This window comes from Mastacembelus armatus, chromosome 1 (genome assembly GCF_900324485.2).
Source record: "Mastacembelus armatus chromosome 1, fMasArm1.2, whole genome shotgun sequence".
NCBI classification, from domain to species: Eukaryota; Metazoa; Chordata; class Actinopteri; order Synbranchiformes; family Mastacembelidae; genus Mastacembelus; species Mastacembelus armatus.
In genome coordinates, this window is record NC_046633.1 from 12,964,087 (window position 1) to 12,988,271 (window position 24,185).

At 37.0% G+C, this 24,185-nt stretch overlaps 2 protein-coding genes across 6 annotated transcripts; one reads left to right on the forward strand and one right to left on the reverse strand.

Moving 5' to 3' along the window:
• Positions 1-396: 396 nt before the first annotated feature.
• Positions 397-10,887, reverse strand: cep44 (centrosomal protein 44). 5 transcript variants are annotated; one of them, XM_026303631.1, is made up of 12 exons: positions 10,751-10,887; positions 10,473-10,564; positions 9,482-9,632; positions 9,113-9,250; positions 7,423-7,497; positions 6,768-6,977; positions 5,231-5,359; positions 4,911-5,009; positions 3,833-3,904; positions 2,277-2,314; positions 595-656; positions 401-461 (listed from the first exon to the last, which is right to left on the reverse strand). In XM_026303631.1, exons 2-11 carry the CDS (start codon positions 10,562-10,564, stop codon positions 596-598), a joined length of 1,065 nt encoding a protein of 354 aa, XP_026159416.1. In that variant the 5' UTR covers positions 10,751-10,887; the 3' UTR covers positions 401-461; position 595. The 5 variants fall into 5 exon arrangements, with proteins under 5 accessions (XP_026159418.1, XP_026159417.1, XP_026159414.1 ...); XM_026303633.1 differs by having other exon boundaries at positions 397-656; positions 9,482-9,629; positions 10,477-10,564; XM_026303632.1 differs by having other exon boundaries at positions 397-656; positions 9,482-9,629.
• A 2,060-nt stretch (positions 10,888-12,947) lies between these two features.
• fbxo8 (F-box protein 8) lies at positions 12,948-22,745 on the forward strand. The gene is made up of 8 exons (XM_026304091.2): positions 12,948-13,281; positions 14,164-14,269; positions 14,955-15,038; positions 17,893-18,037; positions 18,346-18,472; positions 18,701-18,819; positions 18,983-19,179; positions 20,414-22,745. The coding sequence occupies exons 2-8, from the start codon at positions 14,164-14,166 to the stop codon at positions 20,599-20,601; spliced, it is 966 nt and encodes a 321-aa protein (XP_026159876.1). The 5' UTR covers positions 12,948-13,281; the 3' UTR covers positions 20,602-22,745.
• The last annotated feature ends 1,440 nt before the right edge of the window (positions 22,746-24,185 follow it).

Here is a 24,185-nt window from a genome sequence, read left to right on the forward strand (position 1 = left end):
CCCCCATTGGCTGTTCCCCCGGTGTATGAATGTGTAAGTAAATGGATGAATGGACAAATAGTGTGTAAAAGCACTTTGACTACACTTCAGTGTATAAAAGCGCTATACAAATATAAGACCATTTACCATTAAAAGGCAAAAACAATTCTAATACAGGATTCAACCTGTTAAAATTCACTACAACATTCATTTAACCAACTTTTGGTTATCAAGGTATCTGCTGTCATGACATGTTGAAAAATATTAAATCTGAAATTAATGATGCAGTGCATGTGTGGTGGTATGTACAATAGCTACTGTGTGTACATTGACAAATACTTTCTCCAGACATCATAGATTCCATTAGTAAAAAACAGTAAAAACTAAATACAGGCAACTTTTAATTTTACATGACAGCATTTATTCTTCAAAATAATTTCACTTTAAACTTCAGATAAAAGCACAGGAGTTTCACAACTTGTCTGAAAGTACAAACAGCTTGTTAGAAAAGCTAGCAAAAAGCAAGATAATCATTAACAATGCCAATACATAAAAATGTGACATTTATAGTGTGACGTTACATTTAAACCCAACTAAGGTAAACATTTAACATACTTTATTTGTCCGATGTTCCGTCATATTCAGTGTTCTTCAACAGACTTGAGGTGCTCCTCAGACTACAAACACACACACAAACAATTATGGTGATTGATATGATCAAAATATTATATTAAATATATAATATCATTAAAATAGCATGTACAACATCACCTTCTGTGTAAGAACAAGAAAAATCAATAAAATGTTGATGGGGCAACTGTGATGAGTTGATTAATCCCCTGAACCAGATCTTAAACAAACCTCAGTTTTTAAGGTGTCAAGCTGGTTTTTAATACTACTTGTTGTTATTCTGCCACATCTACAAAAACTGCAGCATAGAAGTGTTGAAAATGATCCGTTTTGACAATAAAAGCTTTTTGAATAAAATAAGACAGCTTATATTTTGAAGGTTTCCTCAAGGTCTCAAATTTTTTATCCATCCATTACCTATACCTGCTTATTCCTATTTTATGGTCACGTGGATCTGCAGGGAGTCTACCCCCGCTCTCTTCGGGTGAAAGGCAGGGGTACACCCTGGACAGGTCACCAGTCCATTGCAGGGCCACATATAACCCATAGAACAACCACACACACTCACACTCACACTCACTCAGAATTTAGAATCACCAATCAACCTGACATGCATGTTTTTGGACTGTAGGAGGAAACCAGAGTACCTGGAGCAAACCCACACAAGAACAGGCAGAACATGCAAACTCCACACAGAAAGGCCCCTGCCAGGTTTCGAACTAGAAACCTTCTTGCTGTGAGTCAACAGTGGTAAGCACCAAGCTACTGTGCTGCCCAGTCTCAAATTAACTCTACCTATATAACTGCAGTGTCAAGAATATGACCAGCAGATGTCGCTTTTGACTTTGTCCAAAACGCATCAAAGTTAGTGAACTACTTTCAACACAATTGCTTCATTTTGATACAGTGCTGACTGGTCTATCCTTGCCTTTCACCTGAAGAGAGCTGAGACAGGCTATAGCAGATCCCCAGGACCCTAAATAGGAATAAGCGGTATAGATAATGGATGGCAAGCCGCATTTTATCCATCACTACTACACATAACAGATGTGTTGTAAGAATGAGATTGAATAGGGGTATGACTTCAGATTGCTATTAAAAAACAAAATGTGCAGCCCTATTGCCTACTGTTAAATTAACTTTTTTCCTGTTTCTAACTGCCCACTAATGATAATTGATTGATTGATTAAACTACTCTGTGAGTAGTTTAATGTTGACTATGAAGCCTTTTGAAATACATTAAGATACACTATACTTAACACGAGCATCTGTGTTGTTTGTTTCCCCTCTACCAATAACATATAACCAGTAATCTGTAGATATCACACTAAATTAATCTGCAACAACTATAAATAAACATTTAATTCACTTGTCCTATCAGCCAACAATAATTAAAGGTTATGCTCACTTCGAAACTTTTTTAATTTATTAAAATGCAGTATGAGCATCAGTCTATTTCCCATTAAATTAGAAAGAATATTGATAAGAATAGAGACAGTTTAAGGACTGGTGGAGATGGAGAGTGATATGTGTAAGAATTTTGATAACAGCATTGATGAAAACCTAATGATACCCATCCCTATTTCTTAGCTTTGTAGAAAGAAGGGAGTTGTATTTTCACAATTTCATGATGTGCATTATTAATGTGGAACAGAAATTGAACTTACATGTTGGTGATACTCTCTAGCTTGCCTTTGAAGTCATCCTGGACAAAAAAAAACAGAGATAATTCAAGTCAAATCATACTGCATGAAGGCTACTTCAGGAAAACACTATTATGTAGTCCAGTCACGCAACAAACAACAAAATCATATTAGATAAACACTCAGTATTTTGCTGCCATAAAAGCCAAAAAAAGTAATGCCACTGTTTGCAATTGTTTTCTGCATAAATTGGACATGAAATGTGACCTGACTTTCATCAAAGTCATAAATATCAACAAACACACAATTTCTAAGCTGATAAATCACAGAGAATTGTGATATTTTATGCCTTTATTCAACACTGTAGTAAACACTCAAAGAGATGGTGGAAAAAATAATGGCAACACTGTTTCAATAACTGGTTGAACTACGTTTGGCAGCATTAGCCTTAAGCAAGCGTTTCTTGTAGCTGGGGATCAGACTTGTACAATGCTCGAAAGAATTTTGGACCATTCTTCATTGAACTACTTCAGCTCAGCGATACTCTTAGGATGTCTGGGGTGAATGTCTTGAGGCCATTCCACAGCACCTGTATAGGGTTGACTTCTAGGCTCTAACAGAGTCACTCCAAAAAGGCTGATATTGTGTTTTGAAACCATTTTGTAGTGAATTTACTTTTATGTTTAGCATCATTATGCTGCTATATCACACAGCTTCTTCTGAGCTTCAGCTGTAATTTGTTTTTGGGAGAGCAGTGGCTTCCACCTTGGTGTCCTGCTACAGATACCATGCATGTTCAATGTTTTGCACATGGTTGACTAATGAACTGCATTCTGCATTGTGCCTTCGGAGGGATCGTGGCTGGGCACCTACTTCTATAGAGAGTAGCCATAGTTCTAAATTATTTCCATTTACAGACAGTATGTCGGGTTGATGAATATCTGAAGTTTTTGATTGATTAATCTGTAAACCTTTCCACCTATATGCAAAGCAACAATCAACATGCTTTTTGGGGATCTCCTTTTTCAGAGATATGGCTCGTATCAGCTGATGTTTGTGTATAGAACACTGTTTTGTAACACTATGACATATTTTTAAGGTCAGGCGTTTCTAAACCACACCTCCATTTACGTTTCCTTGACTAGAGTCCAAAATTGCTAATACCCAACTCAAGCTAATGTTTAGTGACATTAGAAGCCTAATATTGCCATCAGCTTTTTCCAATATTTTTTTTGGTGTGTTGAATAAAGACATTAAATATCATGACTGTTTGTGTTTTTATCCCTTCAGAAAAATAGTTTATGGATATTTGTGACTTTAATGAAGATCAGATAACATTTCATGACCAACTGCAGAAAACTAGGAAATTACAAACAGTGCAATGTATTGCTATACCACAAGATGAGTTATTAAATACACCGCCAAGGACAATAATCCCCTGAAGTATTTTCAACACAAAACAGAATATGAAAATAATAATACACCCAGTAGACTAATTTACAAAATAATGTCCTCAGTAACTAAAAAGCTTAAAAAAAAAAAGTTTTGATGTATTTACAGTATCTGTCACTCCCTCTCACCTTGGAAGTATCAGACATGGACCCGAAAGAATGGGCGGAGGTACATGACGAACATGGCACAGGGACAGTTAACTGAGAAAAAGAGATGAATCAGCAAAATAATCATTTTATGTGAACATATGCTTAGTCAAGAATTAATCAGAAAAAAAACTTGCTTGCTGCTAGTTTCAAGCTTATCACATTTTAACCACCTGTGAAGGTGCCCAATACTACAGTTTGGCTTACTGAAGAGTTTCCTTCTATGAATAGAATTTACCACCACATACAGCATTATTCCTAGAAACTGGTCTCATTATAACAGAAGGTACGCTCCATTCAGAAAATTCACTACTTATGCCACAAAAATCTATATAAATTCAGCAATCAACTGTCAGCAGTGTGAGTAACAGAGCATGAAAGCAGCACTAGCAGAAATATTGCTGCTTGTAAGCTTTTAGTTTAGAGTGTTGATCTGTGTTAGTGTTTGTGGCAAATAAAACTTCAATCTTCAAACTCAATCATATTGCAACTTCTGACACTTTTCACCCATCTTTGTTGAAGCCCCTCTAAACTAACATTAAGCAGGCACTGAGTCATTGTCTTGACTGTCTGAAGGTGTGCTCAAACTGTGACCTGAAGAGTTACACTGTATGTGCACCTGCTGTAGTCTACAGGACTTCAAGAACTTCTTCAAAACAATTATTTTTTTGTGTTTTTGGTAATCATCCACATATTCCATACAGAGACTAACCAAAATTTATTAATCATCAATCCAGAACTTGGTTTAGCTTATTCATCTGTGCCATACACCAGTGAGCAACACCATGACACCCAAACAGAGCGCATGTACTGGAGGTAATCATGCCATTATGCAGAGCATGAGAAACTAGTGGAGCAGCACAAACAGAGCAGCAATCATGTGCAGGTGACTATTCTTTACTAGATAGGCTGGAAAAGGTGTCAAGTATACAACAGTAAAAACAGGGCAAGGAATACAATACATATACATACAAATGATGTATGAAGCCCACATCCACAAATTTTGATTAGGACATACCTACTTCTGCATTGAGGTAGAATTTAAAATGTCTTGTCCTACCTGTGTATTGCTCAATGCCAGTTTAGTTTCCAATAATAGGACTCTGCTTATCAGATTTTCCCAGCTTTCTCTGCATATGGTGATGACCTGTCCATCATTCTAGAAAAGAATATGATGAACAAAAAGATGATACCCATAAGGAACATTTCAGGTGTAATTTCATCCATCTACCAAATATGCTGGTACATCCAGGGTAACAGGGAACTGCCACATTCACATTTGTGGCCAATTTAAAATGTTCTTTTCTGTGTATTTGCCCAAACGAGGAAAAAGATAAATAGATGGATGTGGTAAAGACAAGTAGAGAATACGTTATTAACCTTGTCTGTGTTTTTCTTTCTTTCAACTTCCTCCAGGGGTTTCTCCAGGGTGCTGAGACTGTCTAATCGAGACTGAAGACTCTCTAGTTGAGCTTCTAACGCTGAGAGCCGTCCTTCCAAATCTGATGACTAAATGAGAGAAAAAGCACGTTTTATATTTGCATGTGTATCTAGTGGCCCTCAGAACTTTAGAGACTTTAAGATTGTGCACTGTTAAGTGCAGAACTCAAACTACATCGCTAAAGGTGACCAACCAATGACTGTGATTCTACAAAGCACTCCGTTATTTAAAGGAAATGATTCACCTGTCTAAAGTATAATGTATATTTAAAATTAAAATTTGGATTTTCATTCCAGGTAACATGAGTCTCCTGCAGTATGCCTTTCTTTCAAAATAAAAGCTATATAATAAGTTCAGATTTTAATTTACGGCCAGCTGAGTCTCCTGCAGCATGGCCCTCTTTCAAAATAAAAGCCTGTTTTTGCATTATTTCAAAATAAAAGCCAAGAAATGGTAATATGAGCTTAAAATGGACTTTGGCTACTGGCATACTGCTTTAGGCACCAGCTGAGGCCATTTTTAACATCAGCCAAGTTTGTTTGTCCCAGCAGGACATATTCAGAAAAAAATGAAAATGAAAATCTCCAGTTACTCAGACAAAGTTACTGCAATTTTCCTAAGTATAATGACTGTTCAAAATTAAAGTTCAGGTTTTATTTCACGGTGTGTGTCTGCCCCACAGCATGCCATACTTTCAAAATTAAAGCCCTTCTATTAAATTGCCCCAAAATAAAACTTGAGCAGTAATATGAGCTCACCAAGGATATTGGCCGCTGGCAAACTGCTTTAGGCACGAATGGAGGCCAGTTTTAATTTCACCCTTTATGTTTTCAGTATGTATTATATTTTCAGTAAGCAGGACATGTTCATATTATTTTTCCTGATTATTTTCTTTCTTCTCTCTGTACACATCTTCCTTTCTTACATTTCTTCCCTTTCATCCTTCCTTTATTCCTCCTATACTTCCTTCTTCCACTCTTTCCTTGTTTTCTTGTCCTCACACTTGCTTCTCGCCCTTTTCCTTACTTTCATCGTCTTTTAGGTCCTTTACTTTAAATTCTTCAACTTTGTAGCTTTATTTCCTTTCTTGCTGCTTTTTGGTTTCAATTGCATTCTCCCAGTCTACTTTTCCATGCTTTCATCCACTTTTAGGTTTTGAAACACTCAATGTCTTGTATGCAACGTATCAGCTCTCCCACATAATTTCTTCAGAAATTACCTTTTCTAGTTCTAAATAAAATAAGTAAAAGTGAAAACAGTAAAAAAAAAAAAAACAAAAAAAACAAAAAAACAAAAGGTTTACATGTTCAGTACATGTTCGTCATTTCCAAAGACATCCTCTTAGTCCACTATATGTGTTGTATTGGGAATATGTGACCGCAGCCCTTTTTTAAATCCTCACCATCTACTGACTGTCCTGAACTTCTGCATCCATTTACCAAGTCCATCACAAGCTTTGCTCAGTCGTATACTGACCTGGCAAATGCTTGTCTGAAGAATGTTATCTTTATCCTCATCTCCTCCTGGCAGGTCTGTGATTCCAATTTCAGGAGAAGGAGAAGAGTGTACTTCGTTAAGAGAAAAGCAGGTTACATTATCAGAGGAGAATGCTTCTGTATAAGAGGAGTTTGTGGGAAAAGCGGGAGGATTTCTGGTGCCACTGACATCAATCAGCCTCTCAGACACCTGAAATACACGACATACTGTATTAAGATTTATTCTTACTGGGTTACTTTCTTAACATCATATTAACTCACAGATCCGCATTTCTAATCATTTGACATTTTAGTTGATGTGTTGTGTATTTGATAAACATGGCTTCCATTTGCCTGTGACCATGTATGACTCAGTATTAGATACACACTTTACTATTTTATTCTAAAAATTGTGTTATTAAATTGTACTGAAAAGGCACACTAATATTTCTAAACTTGCATTGATCCATAAATGAAACAAATCTTAAAGGGAAAATTAAGTTTTTGCTGTTGTGCATATGCTTTTCTGTGATGGGAATTTTAGGCATCACATGCTAAAAATGTTAAGAGCCAGAATTGTACACCATTTACTTTGCTATCTGTAAAACTTTATGGTATGCTATACTATTAGTGGTGGCATAACACTTTATACTTACAGTGTCTCCATCAGTCAGTGCTGGATAAGCTTCTCCTTTGCCATGTTGGTGAAAAGCCAGGCATCTGATTCTGAGCTGCAACACAAATTATATATTCATTACTCATTTTATTAAGGACTAATCTTATAGCTGTATCAGCTACTAACTACAAGACAAGGTCTTCCAGCTGACCATGCTAGATCCCCCCTGCAGGTAGATCACAGACTTCTTGACGGGAAACAGCATGTGACGCTGGGAAAAAACATCTCTCAGCCCCTCACCATCAGCACACCCTTTGTCACAAGGCTGTGTTTTTTCACCTGTATGCAAACAGCTGCACCTTGAGTCACCACACTGACTGGGCTCATCTCTATAGGTGATGAATTTGCCTACAGGTAGGAGATTACTCATCTGGTGACCTGATGCAGAGACATCAACTTGAAGCCCAGTGCCCTAAAGATAGTAGAGATGCTAGGGAACGTTCGACAGAATTCACCACAATCTATGTCCATGACCCTGTGTAGCTCCCTTTGGCTTCCTGGGCACCATTATCACCCAGGAGCTCAAATGGGAGCTTAACATCAGCTCCCTAACCCAAAAGGCACAGAAAAGAATGTACTTCTGGTGGCAGCTCAAAACGTTCAACTTGCCAGAGTCAATGATGGTACACTTCTACATTGCCATCATCCTGACCTGCTCCATTACCATCATTTATGCTTCCTCCGCAGCTAAGGACAAAATCAGACTGCAGCATATCATTCACTCTGCTGAGGGAGTGATCAGCAGCAATTTGCCATTGCTCCAGGAATGACACAATTCCAGGACACTTAAGTGTGTGAGAAAGTTTGTGGCTGACCCCTCCCATTCAGGGCACAAACTGTTGAAAACACTACCTCCTGGCAAAAGCTGTGGTCAATCAGGACCAAAACCACATGGCACAGAAACAGCCTCATACCCATCTGCAGTTGCCTTAATAAACAAGGCCCAGGACCCCCACCGGCACACAACTTCTGTGGACATTACATGCACCATCAAAACACATTCTCATTATTATTGGTACTTGCTGTACACTTACACAATTTGAACACTGCACAACCTCAGTCTGACTGTCTGAACACACATATATTTGATCCATTTCCATTTATTCTGTTAACATGACCCAACTTACTGCACTATAATGCAGACACTAATGTGCAAATTGTTCTAATGTATAGTGTAGCACTATATGCTGTTATTTTATCTTACCTTATTTTATATATCTATTAGCTAGAAATTCCCTCTTTATTTAATGTATTTTTTTTCAAACAGTGTGCACCACATAACCAAAACAAATCTATGATATGAAAATGTACTTGGCAATTAACCTGTTTCTCATTCTGATTCTTTCATCATTTATTTATTGTATTTTCAGTACTAGTAATGGGACAGTCCTCTCTGTTGTATGCCTACTTACAATTAGCCTGACGTGATGGGTAATTGTTTATCTGGTATACTATAACTTTGCATATTGACAGAGGTGATTATTAGTTACTTTAGTTTGATTAGACAAGTTGAAGTTGACAAAAGTGCTTAAATGATTATTGAAAATCTCACACTTTTCTGTAACAAAAAAAAAAGGCAGAAATGTTTTGCTGCCTTTTTGGTACAGATTATGCAAACACATTTGGGACAGACAATATGTATATAAAAATAAGACAAAATATTCCCATACCTTCTTCAGTTGATTGTGTTTCTGCAAGACCAAGTTAATGACATCACAAATGAAGGAGATTTTCCTTTGAGAGAAACCCCACTGAAGGAACTGCTGCTTGGTCAGTATGGGTTTATAGTGGAAGATATCTCGTAGTACCTACAAATACAGACCACACACATAATTGAACAGATCACTACTGGCTAGTATTAATTTGTGTGTGATGAAAAAAAATCCATTATCTATTACTAACAGTCACTGAACCTTGAAGAGGGAGGGGGTAAATGGGGATTAGGAAACTTGAAAGCATTTGGCAATACTCCATATAACAGTCTGTACACACACAGACAGAGAAAACAGTGTTCAGAATGCGTTCATGTGTGACTGGACCTTATAAAGAGTCTCTGTGAATCGGAGGTCAGTTTTGCCAGTCAGCTCCAGTCCAGCCGCCATTAGTTCCTCAGCAAAAGGTGGAGAGAAGGAGGTGAGGGTGAAGCTTACTATTTGTAGAAAAGCTGAGGGGTCTCCTTTGGAAAGACTGGTGGAGAAAGAAACAACAATGCCAAAACTGCAGGAAACACTGCAGGTGATAAACAACGTCCAGTATGCTGTCTACATTGCAAAATACCTAAATCATAGTCAATCATAGAACTGTCATATTCAGGAACTAGCAAATCTGAACATTATTATGTTTTTAATTTCTCTGTAGTGGACAGCAGCAGGCAAAGTCAGCATATATTTGAAATTATGAAGTCAAAAATAAATGCTTTGGTAACTTTAGCATATATTTTGCAAACTCCAACAAACTGTTGCGTGAAAATGCAGCTTTGTTCTTCATCTCACAGGTTGAAATACAAGAGTGTTTGGATCACTATTTAAGTTTATCATCTCAGATAACTAGAAAAGTAATCTCAGTCTCCTATTCATTTGTGTGAGTATGGGCAAGATGTTCTGTTTATAGATTTAGATTCTGGTCATAAATCAGACAATGCAACTGTAATGAAACAATCAATCCATAAAAGCAGGGAACGTCAAACTACATTGGTTTTGAAATAAAGAATAACAAGAGCAAGAATAGATTATCTACACTTTTAAAGATAGTCTCAAGTCCGTACCAATGAAATTATACAAAAAAAAAACGATTTCTGTCGTCACTTAAACTAACGTGAACGCATTTTTTTGAGGTTATGCTAGGTTAGTTAAATACACCTGGTGTTGCCCAACAATGTGGGCTTCTGGCGCTGACGATAGTAGTTACTCTATGCAGGTGAGGTTACTGAGTTTTTAAAAGGCATCAGTTACGCCAATACATGCTGTTTTGTTATTAAATAACTATGTTGTGTGGCACTGTTATGGTGTTACTGGCAGTTTAATGGCCTACCCACTGTAGTCGACACATCCTGGGTACTTTATGACCCGCAGGAGGGTTTCCAGCTTACGAAGACAACCTTGGACATCTCCGGTAGAGATCATCTTTAACCGTAAAAAGTATAGATCAATCGTCAATCACTTATTTTCATTGCATGCATTAGCTAGCTATATAACATACTACACCTTACATATTTTCAGAGGTTACAGTTAGCTAGTCAGATATAATAACATCACAAACCTGCAGCGATAACATAAAATTAAAGTAGACACGAAATTAGAGGACACTACCTGGCTAGTTTTCTCTCAAAAAAAAAAAACAAAGTCGTCTTTGAATAGTCAGCAGTCAACTGCCATTTAGTTAGCTACAGGTCGAATAACCTTAAGCTGCTAGCTTGCGTAACGTTAGCTAAGTAGTTTTGTTTCAGCCGGGCGATCAACGGCGCAAAACTTGATTGGCTGTTGAGCCGACATCCCTCCCCCCAGCCACCTTTTCTTCTTCTTTTTTGTAATGGCATGTTGCAAACAATCTTTAAATGTGCATGCCGCCACCTACTGTACTGAAGTGTGAAGCCACTATGTTTATATCGCTGTATCCTCTTACTTAAAACTGTTTCACTTATCTATAAATAGCCCTGCATCTACCCTTTCCTTCTCTTATGCTCCAATATGTGCGAGAATCCAACAGAAACTAAGGTCAGTTGTAAGTTGAAAATTTATTGAAATCATATATATTTCAATTTTTAAGTCATCTCTCACCGCTTTGAGTGCACTTCAGGGTAGAAAAGGAAATATAAGTCCATTTGCCATACTGTTTTCTTATTCCAAAATGCCCTCTTTTTTCATGCATTCATAAATTCCATCTGTGTATATGATTAAATGCATATAATACAAACTATTCAAATATTCTTGCACCTTATATTGAATATTATCATTTCCTTTTCCCCAGCCTCTTCTTTTATCAATTTTTTCTAATTTTATTTTTTTGTTCTGCGAAAACCAATTGGATTACACTACTATTTACAATCACAGAGGTACTTTTAATACTATCTGATTTATTTTTTCACTTTATCTAATATTCCCCATCCAAAACCTTTCCCCTCCATACACCATATTTCCAAAAATTTGTTATGAGTATTTTAGTAATATTTTATGTTTTTTTCCTCTGAAAAAGTTTCAGTTTCCCTAGTAACAGGAGTACTTCCCAGCTGTTCAATTAGCTCAGTATAAATGGTTTTCAGTACTACTAGACTGCTTAACTGCTGAATTATAAATTTATTAGTGTCAATGCTGATTCAGCATTCAAATCAAATTATTGTTTGATAATTAAAAACTGGTTAAACTTCAGCAGCCTTCACTACACATAAACAAACGCAGACATTTATTAGTCATGTTAGGATATGCACACACACAGTGAGTCATTTATCAAATCATAACCCTAAGAATTTAAAAGTTGCTCTTTTAGGATCTTGATAATATACTTTTAGTTAGATATGGCTATTTAATCACTTTAGCACTATTTTTGTTTTATCCACTGAAAATCTAAGGCTCACTAAAATGACCACTTCTCTACTTTTTCAGTGATATCTTGTAAATTCTTTGCAGTAGCTTCCTTGTTCTAATCCTAATCCATTTTCCATACTAGAATAATAATTTATCATAATAGAAAACACTATAACTAATATGAGGAGTCTTAACAACAAAATTACCTGAATAACTTTTCCAAGTTTTCAACACTCCACCTTTTATTTCTAAGTTACTAATTTTAATTAATAATTCTTCATTCCACATCTTATCATTTCTTCATTTATTCCATTAAACAGGTAGGGCCACTGCATTTCTACTTACCTACTTAATTTGTACCAAAAGACACATGAACACTAACATTTGTACAATTTTTTTGAATATACTTATTTGATCTTACTTGCTTGTTATTCCTTGTGTTCTGGTCAGCTCTAAATATAATACCTATACACTAAATATCTAATGGTATTTAGTCTTAGAAGAGGAGATTATAAAACCTAACTTATTTGCTCAGATTCTACAGAGACCTGTCTCATACCTTTCAACATTTCCTCTTTTCCTGTTGGCACCTTTGTCTGCAAGTAATGTCTGTCCAGCTCCTCTCCCATTTTCTAAATTGATCATTTATTAATATAATTTTATAATAATCAGTTAAAAGACCTAACCTACCTCTAACAGCCTACTTTGCCTGGTTTTATCTATACTATGTGGTAAGCGACGCTCTTTTCAAACTGAATTTTACATTGATATGAACCAGATCATCTGCTTCAAAATCTCAAGACAGCCTAATCCAGGTTTAGTTATTTACGCTAGAACTGTGTTCTTTTTAATAATAATAAAAAAACTCCACAAACACATCCACGCACGTCTGTCAACTTATGGTAACGAGTTGACGTCATGTCGTAACCTGCACGCACACACTGCTTTCTGCTTGTCTTCGTCTGCTTTATTCATCGTTTGTCACAGGCAGAGTGTTTTAGTGTAGAAAACGAATGAGTCTGACATATCATTGTAAAACTGTACATTATATTTCAGTTCATGTATTTCTATGATGACAGGGGAGGGGAAAGTGGGAGTGGCCGAGGTGACAGGAGGAGGTTGAAAACAGATGATAATTGTGTCTGGACTACGGTGTGAACGGCTTCTCCTGAACCTAACGAGTAGCGTTAACTGTTGTATTTTTGTTTTTTTTTACTTAGCTAAATGAAATGACACCCGCTTACGTTTGATAGCGAGGAAATCGCATTTCGAGCTGTCCTTGTGTGCAGGTCGGTTGTCAGTGAAATCCCTTAACTCAGGTAGGTAACGCTAGATCGGGTTAGATCATGGGTATTGTCCTGGAGAAATACTGCACTATGGCTGTTAAAGAAACAAGATAATGTTGTTTGATAGGGTAGCACAGTTAATCTGTTTGGGTCGAAACTGTGTTTGACCAACTTAACCTAGCTCGGTATGCTAACTTGGGATTTGTAAGAACAGATTACGAATGAAAATCAATTTAACCAATAATATTTCATTTTAAATGCTATTTTGTTGCGTGTGGCCAATGGTAGTGAAGGGAAGGCGGGACTACAGATCAAACTACCTTGCTTCTTGCAACTTCCAACGTTGATGTTTACAACAGTGTAATCGATTTGTTTATGCAACGCAGCTGACATTATACAGGCTGAGAAGGGCGACTGGGCAGTGCATGGCTGCTCTGTTTATTAGCAAACACGAAGCAAACTTTGAAGTTCATCGTTACAGAATTCAGACAATAGTGTGATTAATATGCCAGCAGGAGTATAAACATATACTTTATGTCACTGGTTTTTAATATAATCACAGTAATTTAAACGTGGAATTACTTATTATTATTTGAGCACTGGAAAATATTTATTATAAGCACTGCCCTTATTTCATACAGGAAAAGAGACATAATATGACAATAGGCTTTTATTATTGCCACATATAGATTATTTAATTAGTAGATAGTTTGACCAGAACAGTACAAGACAATATGTTACATTCTCAGACACTTTCTGCCTGGTGGTTAGACCATATATTGTGTGGCTAAATTGAAGATTATAGGTAGTTTTATCAATCAGGATTTCATGCACATGGGGATAAAACATGCATATGTATTTATGTCTTCTTCTAAATTTTTTTTCATGTACTCTGTTACTGCGCTGCCATATTAGATGGGTCAGGCACTGTGGCGACTGCCTCCCAGACAACAGCAGCAACTTCAGGAAGAGCTAGCTGACCGACTGGCTGACCAAGAAGGAGGAAGAAGACGAGAGCCAGGTGATCCTCGCATTTATTTATGTATATACTTATTTTTTCAACAATGATGTCATCTTTACTTTAGATTTTCGTAGTTTGTGGGTGGCTGTTCTTATCAGAATGTTTGACATTAATGGGTTTTTTCTTTTCTCAGACGTAGCTTGCTTACACAATAAACTGGTTTTGACTTTTATCCTTGCAAATAAACTTCAAAGCAGGAAAGCAAGCACCAACTAAAATAATTTAACCTGAAAATATTGAAGTATTAATATAATATACAGTATAAATCAATATAAATATATAATATAAATATAATATAAAGTTGAGGTTCTCTCGTAAATGTTTAAGACTACTCCATTATAGAGACTGAGTAAGTAACAATGTTTCACATTGGCAAAAATGAAAATGGTTTACACAAAAGAGGCTAAGACAGTAGAGCAAATTAAGTTTAACCTTGATAAATGGCAATAAATAACGTACATCTATTATAAAGACAACAGTCAAACCATATTTTATGAAAGTATGCACAACTGTAAAAAATTCATAACCAAACATTTTAATGAATAAGTCCTTGAAGTGAAAAGTAAAATGATTAGTCTTTAGCTGCAATGCAAGCTGAGATGTTGTTGAACTTTCCTGTCATGGCATGTTAGGACAGTGAATGAATAAAAACATTCAAAAAATAAAAATTCAATTTTGTTCTTAGGGAGAGATGGAGGTCCCCAGAGAAGAGCTTTTCAGCACTGTTACGGGCCTGACATCTACCATCTGCTGAGAACACGCAGGGGGGGTATGAACACACAAACACACTCTAAGTAAATAAGTGAATAAATATAAATGATACGAGTCATTATAATGTGTTAATTGCATGCAGTCTTTGGTTGTTCAGTACTATTTGCATTGACCATGTAGGTTCCATAATTTCTTTTCCATTTATTTTTTGTTTGCGTAGTTAGAATAAAACACCTTGGTTTCCTACCTAGAGAATAAATCATTACTTCATCTAATTCATGCAGAGTGCATATCATTTCCTTGGTTTTAAAGGTGTTCAGTAGGAGGCAGTTTTGTGACTCCAGTCACTGTAGGCTTTTATCAGGCCCCTGTACTCCTCTTCCTGTCCATTCCTGATACATACAACAATTGCAGAATCATCAGAGTACTTTTGAATGTGGCAAAACTCAAAATTGTGAAGTCTGCTGTGTACAGTGTGCACAGGAATGGAGGCAAAACAGTCCCCTGTGGAGCCCCTGTGCTACTTAGAACTCTATCAGACATGCAGTTTCCCAACCTGACAAACTGTGGCCTTTCTGTCAGGTAATCTGTAATCCAGGAAACAAAGGAGGGGTCCACCCCATCCCTTTGAGTTTGTCTCTGAGGATGATTAGTTGGATGGTAATGAATGCACTTGAAAAAAGAACATAATCCTCAGATAACTAGCAGATTCTCCCAGATGAGACAAAACACGGTGAAGCATGTAGAGAATCATCCTCTCTAGGACCTTCATAATATGGGATGTGAGAGCAGAACAATACAACACCACCAATACAAGATGTTTTCCACAAAGCCTGAAACCCTCCTCAACTGTAGACTCAGATTTAAGATCCTCTGTAGAAGCTCACACAGTAGGGGACCACAGTCCTTAAGCAGGCTTGGTCATACACCATCTGGGCCAGCTGCCTTTCCCCAGTACTGTCTTTGTAATCGCAGCCTCACCCCTGTTACTGTGACAGATGTTTGAGCGTGCCCAGGTGAGGGAGGGGGTGTAGGTGCAGCAGTGCAGATGCACACTAGTGCAGGATGAGGAGGAGAAGGAGATGAAGGAAGAGACACTGAGGAAGATTGAGGGGGTATGGATGGACAGGCAGGGGCATTTGCAGCAGTGTTAAACATGTTGAAGAACTTGAGTTCTTTGGCTCTGTCCACATTACCCACTTGTGGTTGGCTATTCGTTTTTTGTAGCCAGTGAAGTTGTTCATTCCCCTCCACACCTGTCTGATGTTGTTGTGCTGTGGACTTCTCCCTATTTTGTTTTTGAAGTCATCGTCAGTCTGCTTTAATCTCGTCTTCTGCTCATGTTGGGCATGTTTGAGCCTTTCTTTGTCTCCAGCTTTAGATCCCTCCTTTTTCTGGTTAAGGATTGCATTGATGTCACTAGTGAGCCATTGTTTGTTATTAGGAACACAGCACAAAGACTTTGTAGGTATAACAACATCTCTACTGAAGTTGATGTAATCTGTGAAGCAGTCAACCTGTCTGTCAGTATCCATGCTGTTCCCTTCTGCTCCCAGCATTATGTTCCAATCTGTACATTCAAAACAGTCCCTTAGAGACTCAGTTGCCTCAGGTGTCCATTACTTGACTGTGATAGTGGATGCAGGTTGCTTCAGTACACAAGGTTTATAACAGGTCTGCAGTAAGACCAGATTGTGATCTAACCTGCCGAGTGGTAGTAGGGCAGTAGATGTATAGGCCTCCTTGACGTTTCCATACAGCACATCAAGTGTTTTACCTTCTCTGGTAGGACAGTTGACAAACTGTGAAGATCCAGTCAGGTGTGAGGGGAGAGTCACATGGTTAAAATCTTCTGATGTTATAATGAGGGCCTCAGAATGTTGAGTTTGTATCCTGGCAACAGTCCCATGGATATCTTCACATGGAACATTAACATTTGTTCTTGGCTGAATGTAAACAAGTATGGTGATGATATGACTGAACTCCCTGGGAACATAATAAGGGCTGAGACCACTGCCAAAAGCTCAGTGTCCTGACAACATGTCCTTTCCTTGACAGTAATATGAGCAGCGTTACACTGTTTCTTGTTAACAAATAAAGCCAGTCCTCCACCTTTTGTCTTGCCACTTGCCTCAGCAGCTCTGTCTTCACCAGGGTGAAGTTAGGACATCTACACAGGAGTCTTATTCAACCAGGTCTAGTAAAGCACATCAGGCTACACTCACGAAATGCTCTCTTGGTTTTAACCAGCTTGGCATCCACAGAGACCTCTTCAGCTCAGCTGGAATAGGGTGATATACTCCACATTTGCTCCATTGTAGTGAAAGGAGGTCATCTCTTTCTCTCCTTTCCCTGCATAAATATCCATAGGTCATTAAATATATCAAAAAAGAGTGAAAATTTCAAGAGCTACAATATTTTGCTGCTATCAGGCCAGCCACAGATTCTAGAATTATGAATTTATTCATAATAATAAAATAATTAATTTATTGTAGGACTATCAGTAGCCTACAGGATTTATGCTATTAGGGTTTTTTCTGGGAATTTGATCCAAACATATTTAATTGGTCAGAATATTGTCTGTTGTTCCATCTGCCACAGAGTTGATTTTGAAATGGGGCCATTTGCACTTGAAGATTCTGCTCTGTAAATCATCTCCAGGTTGGGTTGATGGAACCTGTCACTGTCATTTACGAGCAATGAATGAATGCGATTGTGATGGCTCTGATTGGTATGTGGCAACTACTAAGTGAAGGAGAAAGTGGGGTTAGAATGCAACAAAAGGCTTCAAAAACACCGCTTATCTTAAAAACTGCATGTCACACTGAGATTAAGTTCAGTCCAGTTAAGTATAAGAAATACAAAGTAAATCTAAATATTTTCTTTCTGCTTTTGTCTCTTCGCTCCTTTAGGTAAAGAGCAGCATGGTTTTATAGATTTGGAGATGCTGCCACCTGAATTAGGCATCACCATACTGTCATACTTGAATGCTACTGATCTGTGCCTGGCTGGCTGTGTGTGGCAGGACCTTGGAAATGATGAATATCTGTGGCAGGGGTATGGTGGCTCACCACTAGTTTCTTATCTGTTTGTGTGATTAAGGGTTGATTGGATAAATGCATCTTGGAACAATGCAACAGCTGTATGCTATGCTAAATGATAGTACACAGAGAAGACAAATTTTTCAATTTTTTGAAAATACATGACCTGTGTTTATGTCATCTGATGTATTTGTCAATTTTTGAATTGGCAATTGCAAAGTAAATTTCAAATTGAATAAAGAGTCCACATAACATCCATAATCCTTTTCATCACCTGTATAGTTTTTATTTCTGTTATGAAACCTATGTGTGTTGATTCATCAGGCTGTGTAAGTCCACGTGGGGTCACTGCTCTATCTACAACAGAAGACTACCTGCTGGCTTTTCATATAGAAGACTATATCTACAACTAGATGAAGGCAGCCTAACATTTAATGCTAACCCAAAAGAGGTAACACATACCAATCATCCAAGAGCTCACACTATATCAGACCTTTTGCAGTGTGCATGTGTTGAGTGTGACCACATTAGGAACAATGATGTCACTACAGTGTTATGTGTTTGATGATGTTTCATTCTTATACTTCAATATCAAAGTGTGTTGTTGTGTGTGTCTGGAGCTTTAGCTAGACCTTCACTCAGAAGAAATGTTTTTTTTTTTTGTCTTGTGTGTGTTCAGGGTATCAGTTATTTCATGTCTAAAGGTATACTAGTTGATCATCCAACTGAACTGGCGAAGTTCATCTTCTACACCAGACGGCTCAACTGGAAGATGCTGAGGATTTACCTTGATGAGAGGTTAGTACATAGACACAAATAAACACAGATGAAAAGTTTACATGTTTAAATTTCCTATTTGTCTTTATGACCTTTCTGTGTTACCTTGTATAAGTCCGAACCATGTGTAATTTAGGATTTATCTCTATTTAGTTTGCATTTGTATATGTGTATGTGTGTGCAGGCGGGATGTCTTGGACGAGCTGGTGACCCTCCATAATTTCAGTAACCAGTTCCTCCCCAATGCTTTACGGGATTTCTTCAAACACATCCACGCACCAGAAGAGAGGGGAGAGTACTTAGAAACCCTCATCACCAAGTTCAGCCACAGGTTTTGCACCTGTAACCCAGGTCTTGTCCAAGAGCTGGGCCTCAGTCCTGGTTAGTACTTACAAACACACACACACAGTGTATGCAAAACACATACAGTATGTTAATATAGTTTTTGTGGACCCATGTTCATTTTTATTACTGAAATACCTATGCAGTAGGTATTTAATAGACATGAAAATCCCTTCCTGTTAAGAAATTATAAAAAATGTGTTTATGCTGGTATAAAGAAAAGAAATAGATCAGGTAGTCCAGCTCACCAGTTCACTATCTCATGGTGGGAATTTATTGTATAATTTAGATGTAGCATTATTATAGGAAATAATTATATCATGACATATGGACAGTGAGATAAGTAAGACTTTAAACAATTGAGCGCAAGGTCAGAGACACCAATGTTACTTTCAGCCCATCAAAGAATATACAAGGATCACTGGTGTTAAAAGTTACACTAACATCCAGTAATATCAGCACCAAATTGGATTCTGAATCCATAATAAGCAAAACATTTTTCAACACTGTAGTAAGGCAGTTTCAGTGAAATAACATGCCCTTGAAAGCAAAAGGGGCCTGTCAAAAAGGTTGAAACTGATTACTACTCGATATGTGAGTTGAAGGCTGCATGTCTTTGTAGTAAAGTTTGACCTAAAGATGGCACTAGAGGAAAGCCCATTTTATCTTGATGGTGAAGCTATCGAGAGGTCAGGGGGTCAACAAAACATTCAGAAACATTGTATTTGGAGCATTAATATCCAATCTTTCTTGACCCTAACCAGACATCATCATTCCTAAACATGCAATTGGAAGGCCAAAAGCTGCTGTGATAGTAGAATTGATTTTGACTAATTTGTCCAGCCTGAAAATGAAGAAAACCATTACAGTTTTATTTTCAAGTAATAACATAATTCAGTGGACCATGTATTTACTAACTGTGGGCTTTGTGAATTTCAGCAGACCATGCAGAAACCTATCCCTGACTTTGTTACTGTTAACTCCTTGGTCCTACTTATATGATTGGTAGCACTAGTGGGATTAGTGTAATGGTTCCAAGCCTAAGGGTACAGATGGATGGTTGGCTTTTAGAAATAAACCTTTTCGTTTCACTGCTACTTTGCCGCTCCATTCACTCTGGAAGGAATTGGTGACAACAGTGGAGATTTTATTAGTAACACCATACTCTCTCTCTCGATATACACACACACACACAGTAGTTTTTTAGTTTTTATAGAGTTATATGTAAAATTCTATAGTGTTTACAATTCAATTTACTATCATCTCTCTGCAGATGCTGTGTATGTGCTTTGCTATAGTCTGATCCTGCTGTCCATTGACCTGACCAGCCCCCACGTCAAAAACAAAATGTCTAAGAGGGAATTTATCAGGAACACTCGCAGAGCAGCACATAATGTCTCGGATGACTTCGTAGGCCACCTCTATGACAATATATACCTTATTGGCCATGTGGCTGCATAACTACACCACTCATTTGTCCAACAGAAATTCTCATATTGCACTGAAGGATAGGGATTGGTGATTCGGTTCTTATCTCTGTCTGGAAAGAATGCAACAATTTTCATGTCCATCAAGGAATGTAACAACAAATAAATCCTACTAGAAATATAAACAAGATTCACCAATCCACTGTGACACTGTTGCCAGTGCTACCAAATATTAGTAATGGTAATGGATTTTACTCCAATGTGTGAAACATCTGAAGAACTATGAAGAGGAGCTCTGATACTGCACTAACAGATGGTGATGGGTGGCGGTTGGAAAGGTTAAAAAAAAGAGAAACACTTCCCTCAGCCTCTCACAGATGCTGAGGCAGTCATGCTGATTTCCTATTGGAAAGGCGCTGCTTCTTATTCACCAGTAGGACAAAGACTCTCCCACCCATTTTTATAGTATGTGACACATGGGACATTAAAACAAGGCTAACACAAGGTGACTCACAGGGTTTTACAATACAATTTACCACTGTAATTTGAGCTATTCTGCAGAAGTCTACTTTCATCATTTTTTTGAAGACAACTACAGATGATTGATTTTTTTTTTTTTCTTTCGCATTTTGTGAGTGAAATTAAGAAGATAATGGATTAGGCCACATGCAAGTTCAAGTTCTGTAAAATGTAAGAAATATTGCAGTAAAGTGAGACATTAGCTGACCTGAAAAAATGACAAAAATAGGTGTCTCGTCAAAGCAAACCATTTTTGCAACTAGAAGTGGGGTTCAGCAGTATATTACTGAATCTGAATCTGCTCATTGAATATGTTTAAGTAATTTGTCAGTTTACAACACTGTACTGCTTTTGTATTATGCAATACAGTAGCAAAACCCATTGGAACTTCGTGAATCTAGCTTTGTCAAACCTAAATCCTGGAAAGCTTAGCTGGGCTGAAGGGTTGTATAACTTTAACTAATATTACAGTATATCACTGCCTGGTGAGATTCATTATCCATGTCCTCACTCAGCCTGCTCCTCACTGGGAGACAGAGCTACAGCTGGAGAAGCTGTGGAATTTGAAAACCCTGTGTTGTGAAAATAACACAGTGAAAACAATATCAGTTCTATACAGTTGAATATCAGTTGAATAAATGGCTCAGTATCACAAGTTTCTAAACATCATTAGTCACCCAAAGAAGTGGGCAGAAGTTTTGATAAGAAATTTGATTTAATTATATATATTTTTTTAATCAGCTTAGAACCTGTTCTGTAATGGAACTGGTTATCATAAACTATCCCTAACAGAAAGGAAGAGGTTGACATGTTTCATGCTGAAAACATAAACATTCTAGACAGAATATTAAAAATCCTTGAATAACAGCCCATTTAGTGCCAAGACATATCATAATCCATCCACTGAAATTAGACCTGCAGTTTTATAATAACACTATAACAGCACAACTATTACAGCTATAATCCTGCCAAAAAAGCTGTTTTTAAAAAAATGACAGATTAGTATCAATCTCAAAATGTGACATCCAACCTGAAGTTTAATTTAGCCTTCCAGCAATGCTTACTAAAAGAGCACAGACATGAATTCAGCTCAGTCTGTGTTTTTAATGGATGTTTCAAACAGTGACACTACAGTAAAGAAGATGGAGGGGTAGCAGTATCATACTTGCAAATGCATGTATTGCCTGTCAAAGTTTAGACACCTTCTGTTTAAATTGCTTTTTTATTTGATTGTTCCTGTTATTTTGCAATTTGTAGATTAATATTGAAGACATTATATACTGTATAGGTACAGTATATAGCAGATATCCCTATTCAACTACTGAGGTAATCCATATTATGGCAAGAGCTGCTCAACTAAGTAAAAAGAAAGACTGTGCATGATTAAGTTATGAAGTCAGTCATTCTGGAAGCACAAGTTCAGTTGCAAAAACCATCAAACACAATTGCCCCAAGAAAGGAAGACTCAGTTCATTAGTTACCAGCCTCTTACCAACCAATAACTACACTGCAGATTAGAGCCAACCTCATTGCTTACTGTAGTTCAGGTATATGTAATAACAAAAATTTTAATAGTTTTGCATGTCTTTGCTTACTACATAATTCTATATATTTTTCCATAGTTCTGATGTCTTCATTATTCTGTAGTATCTACAATATATAAAAAAAAACAAAAAAAAAAAAACAGAAACTAAGTAAAACAGTGGATTCTCATGGCTGTTTTTTCTGATGCGATATGCACTGCACTGCTGTAACAAGTGGTCGTCAGTGTGACTTGCATCTTCTGACCCTTCACATCACACATTACGTAGCCACAAGGCCATGCCCCCTACTAATTGCTCCTCCGTTTGTCCCTTTATAGCCTTCCTTCCTTTTATTGGGACATATTGATGACTTGACATATTGACATACATGAAATACTTCCAGCTGTTGTTCTTTGAAAATAAATCAATCTAACAGTGATAACCCTCGGACCTGAAAGCAACATGTGCTAGCAGCTTCTACCAATGACTACCAGCAACTTGCATGTACCCACAGTTAAGTCAAGTATCACAATGGTTTCTGAATGTAAGCATAGCAACAAACAGGATGAGTACAGCAGTTTTGTATTTAAACCTTTTTTAATGAAGGGAGTTCATATCATAGCTAGTTTTAATAACCAATATTTATTTATTTTAAATTTTAGTTTTCTATCCAAGTAAATTATTTAAATAGTCTTATTTTGACTGTAAAGCTTCATTTTACTGAAGATTTATTATCGCTAATTATTGATTGCTTATTGCTGTTTCTTTAATTTATGAATGAAATTCATCCTGTACTCTGCTTTTTTTTTTTTTTTCTTTGTGGTTATTACTTTATGACTTATAACATGTACTGTGTACTAAATTGTTCCAAATATTTGTATTATTAAATCTGGGATTGATCTTAACTGAGATTTTTCCTTGCTAACCACTTTACCACTGTGTGAATTTGCATAAAATAATGGTAATGGTAATCTCTAATAACTGCATCATCAGGTGCAATAGGTTATTTGTTTTTAATACAAGATAACTAACAGAACAAATATTAGTCTGATCCAGGCAATTAATAGCAGATGTTATTATTTCAACCTTTAGGTCCCTTGTTTTTGTTAAAATACATCATAGTGCCACTGCTGGTAGCAAGAGATATGCCACAGCTAAACCATCAATAATCACTGTTTACAAATAGCACTTTTATGACTTCATAATGTTCTAGTGAAGGTTTGGTTTAAAAGATCCAACAAAGGATAGTTGATGTATTAGGACTTGTTAAAATAAGCACTTTAAGGTTAGTGAACTGTGGTCATCATTGCTATAATAAAACATTACATTTTATAGCACCAAATCAAAAATGTTTAAGGCACTTTACACTTTATAGGACCCAACAAATCCCTTATGAGCTCCCTTTAATAGAAGAAACCTCCTGCTAACCAGGTTCAGTTTGGGCTGCCTCGACTTGTTGGGGTGAGGATCGTGTGGTTAAGGTTATAAAACAATTGTGGTCATGATTAAGAGAAACAATGTTGATCATCAGATTGAAACAGAAACAGAACAATAATTAAGGAACAATGGTAAAGTT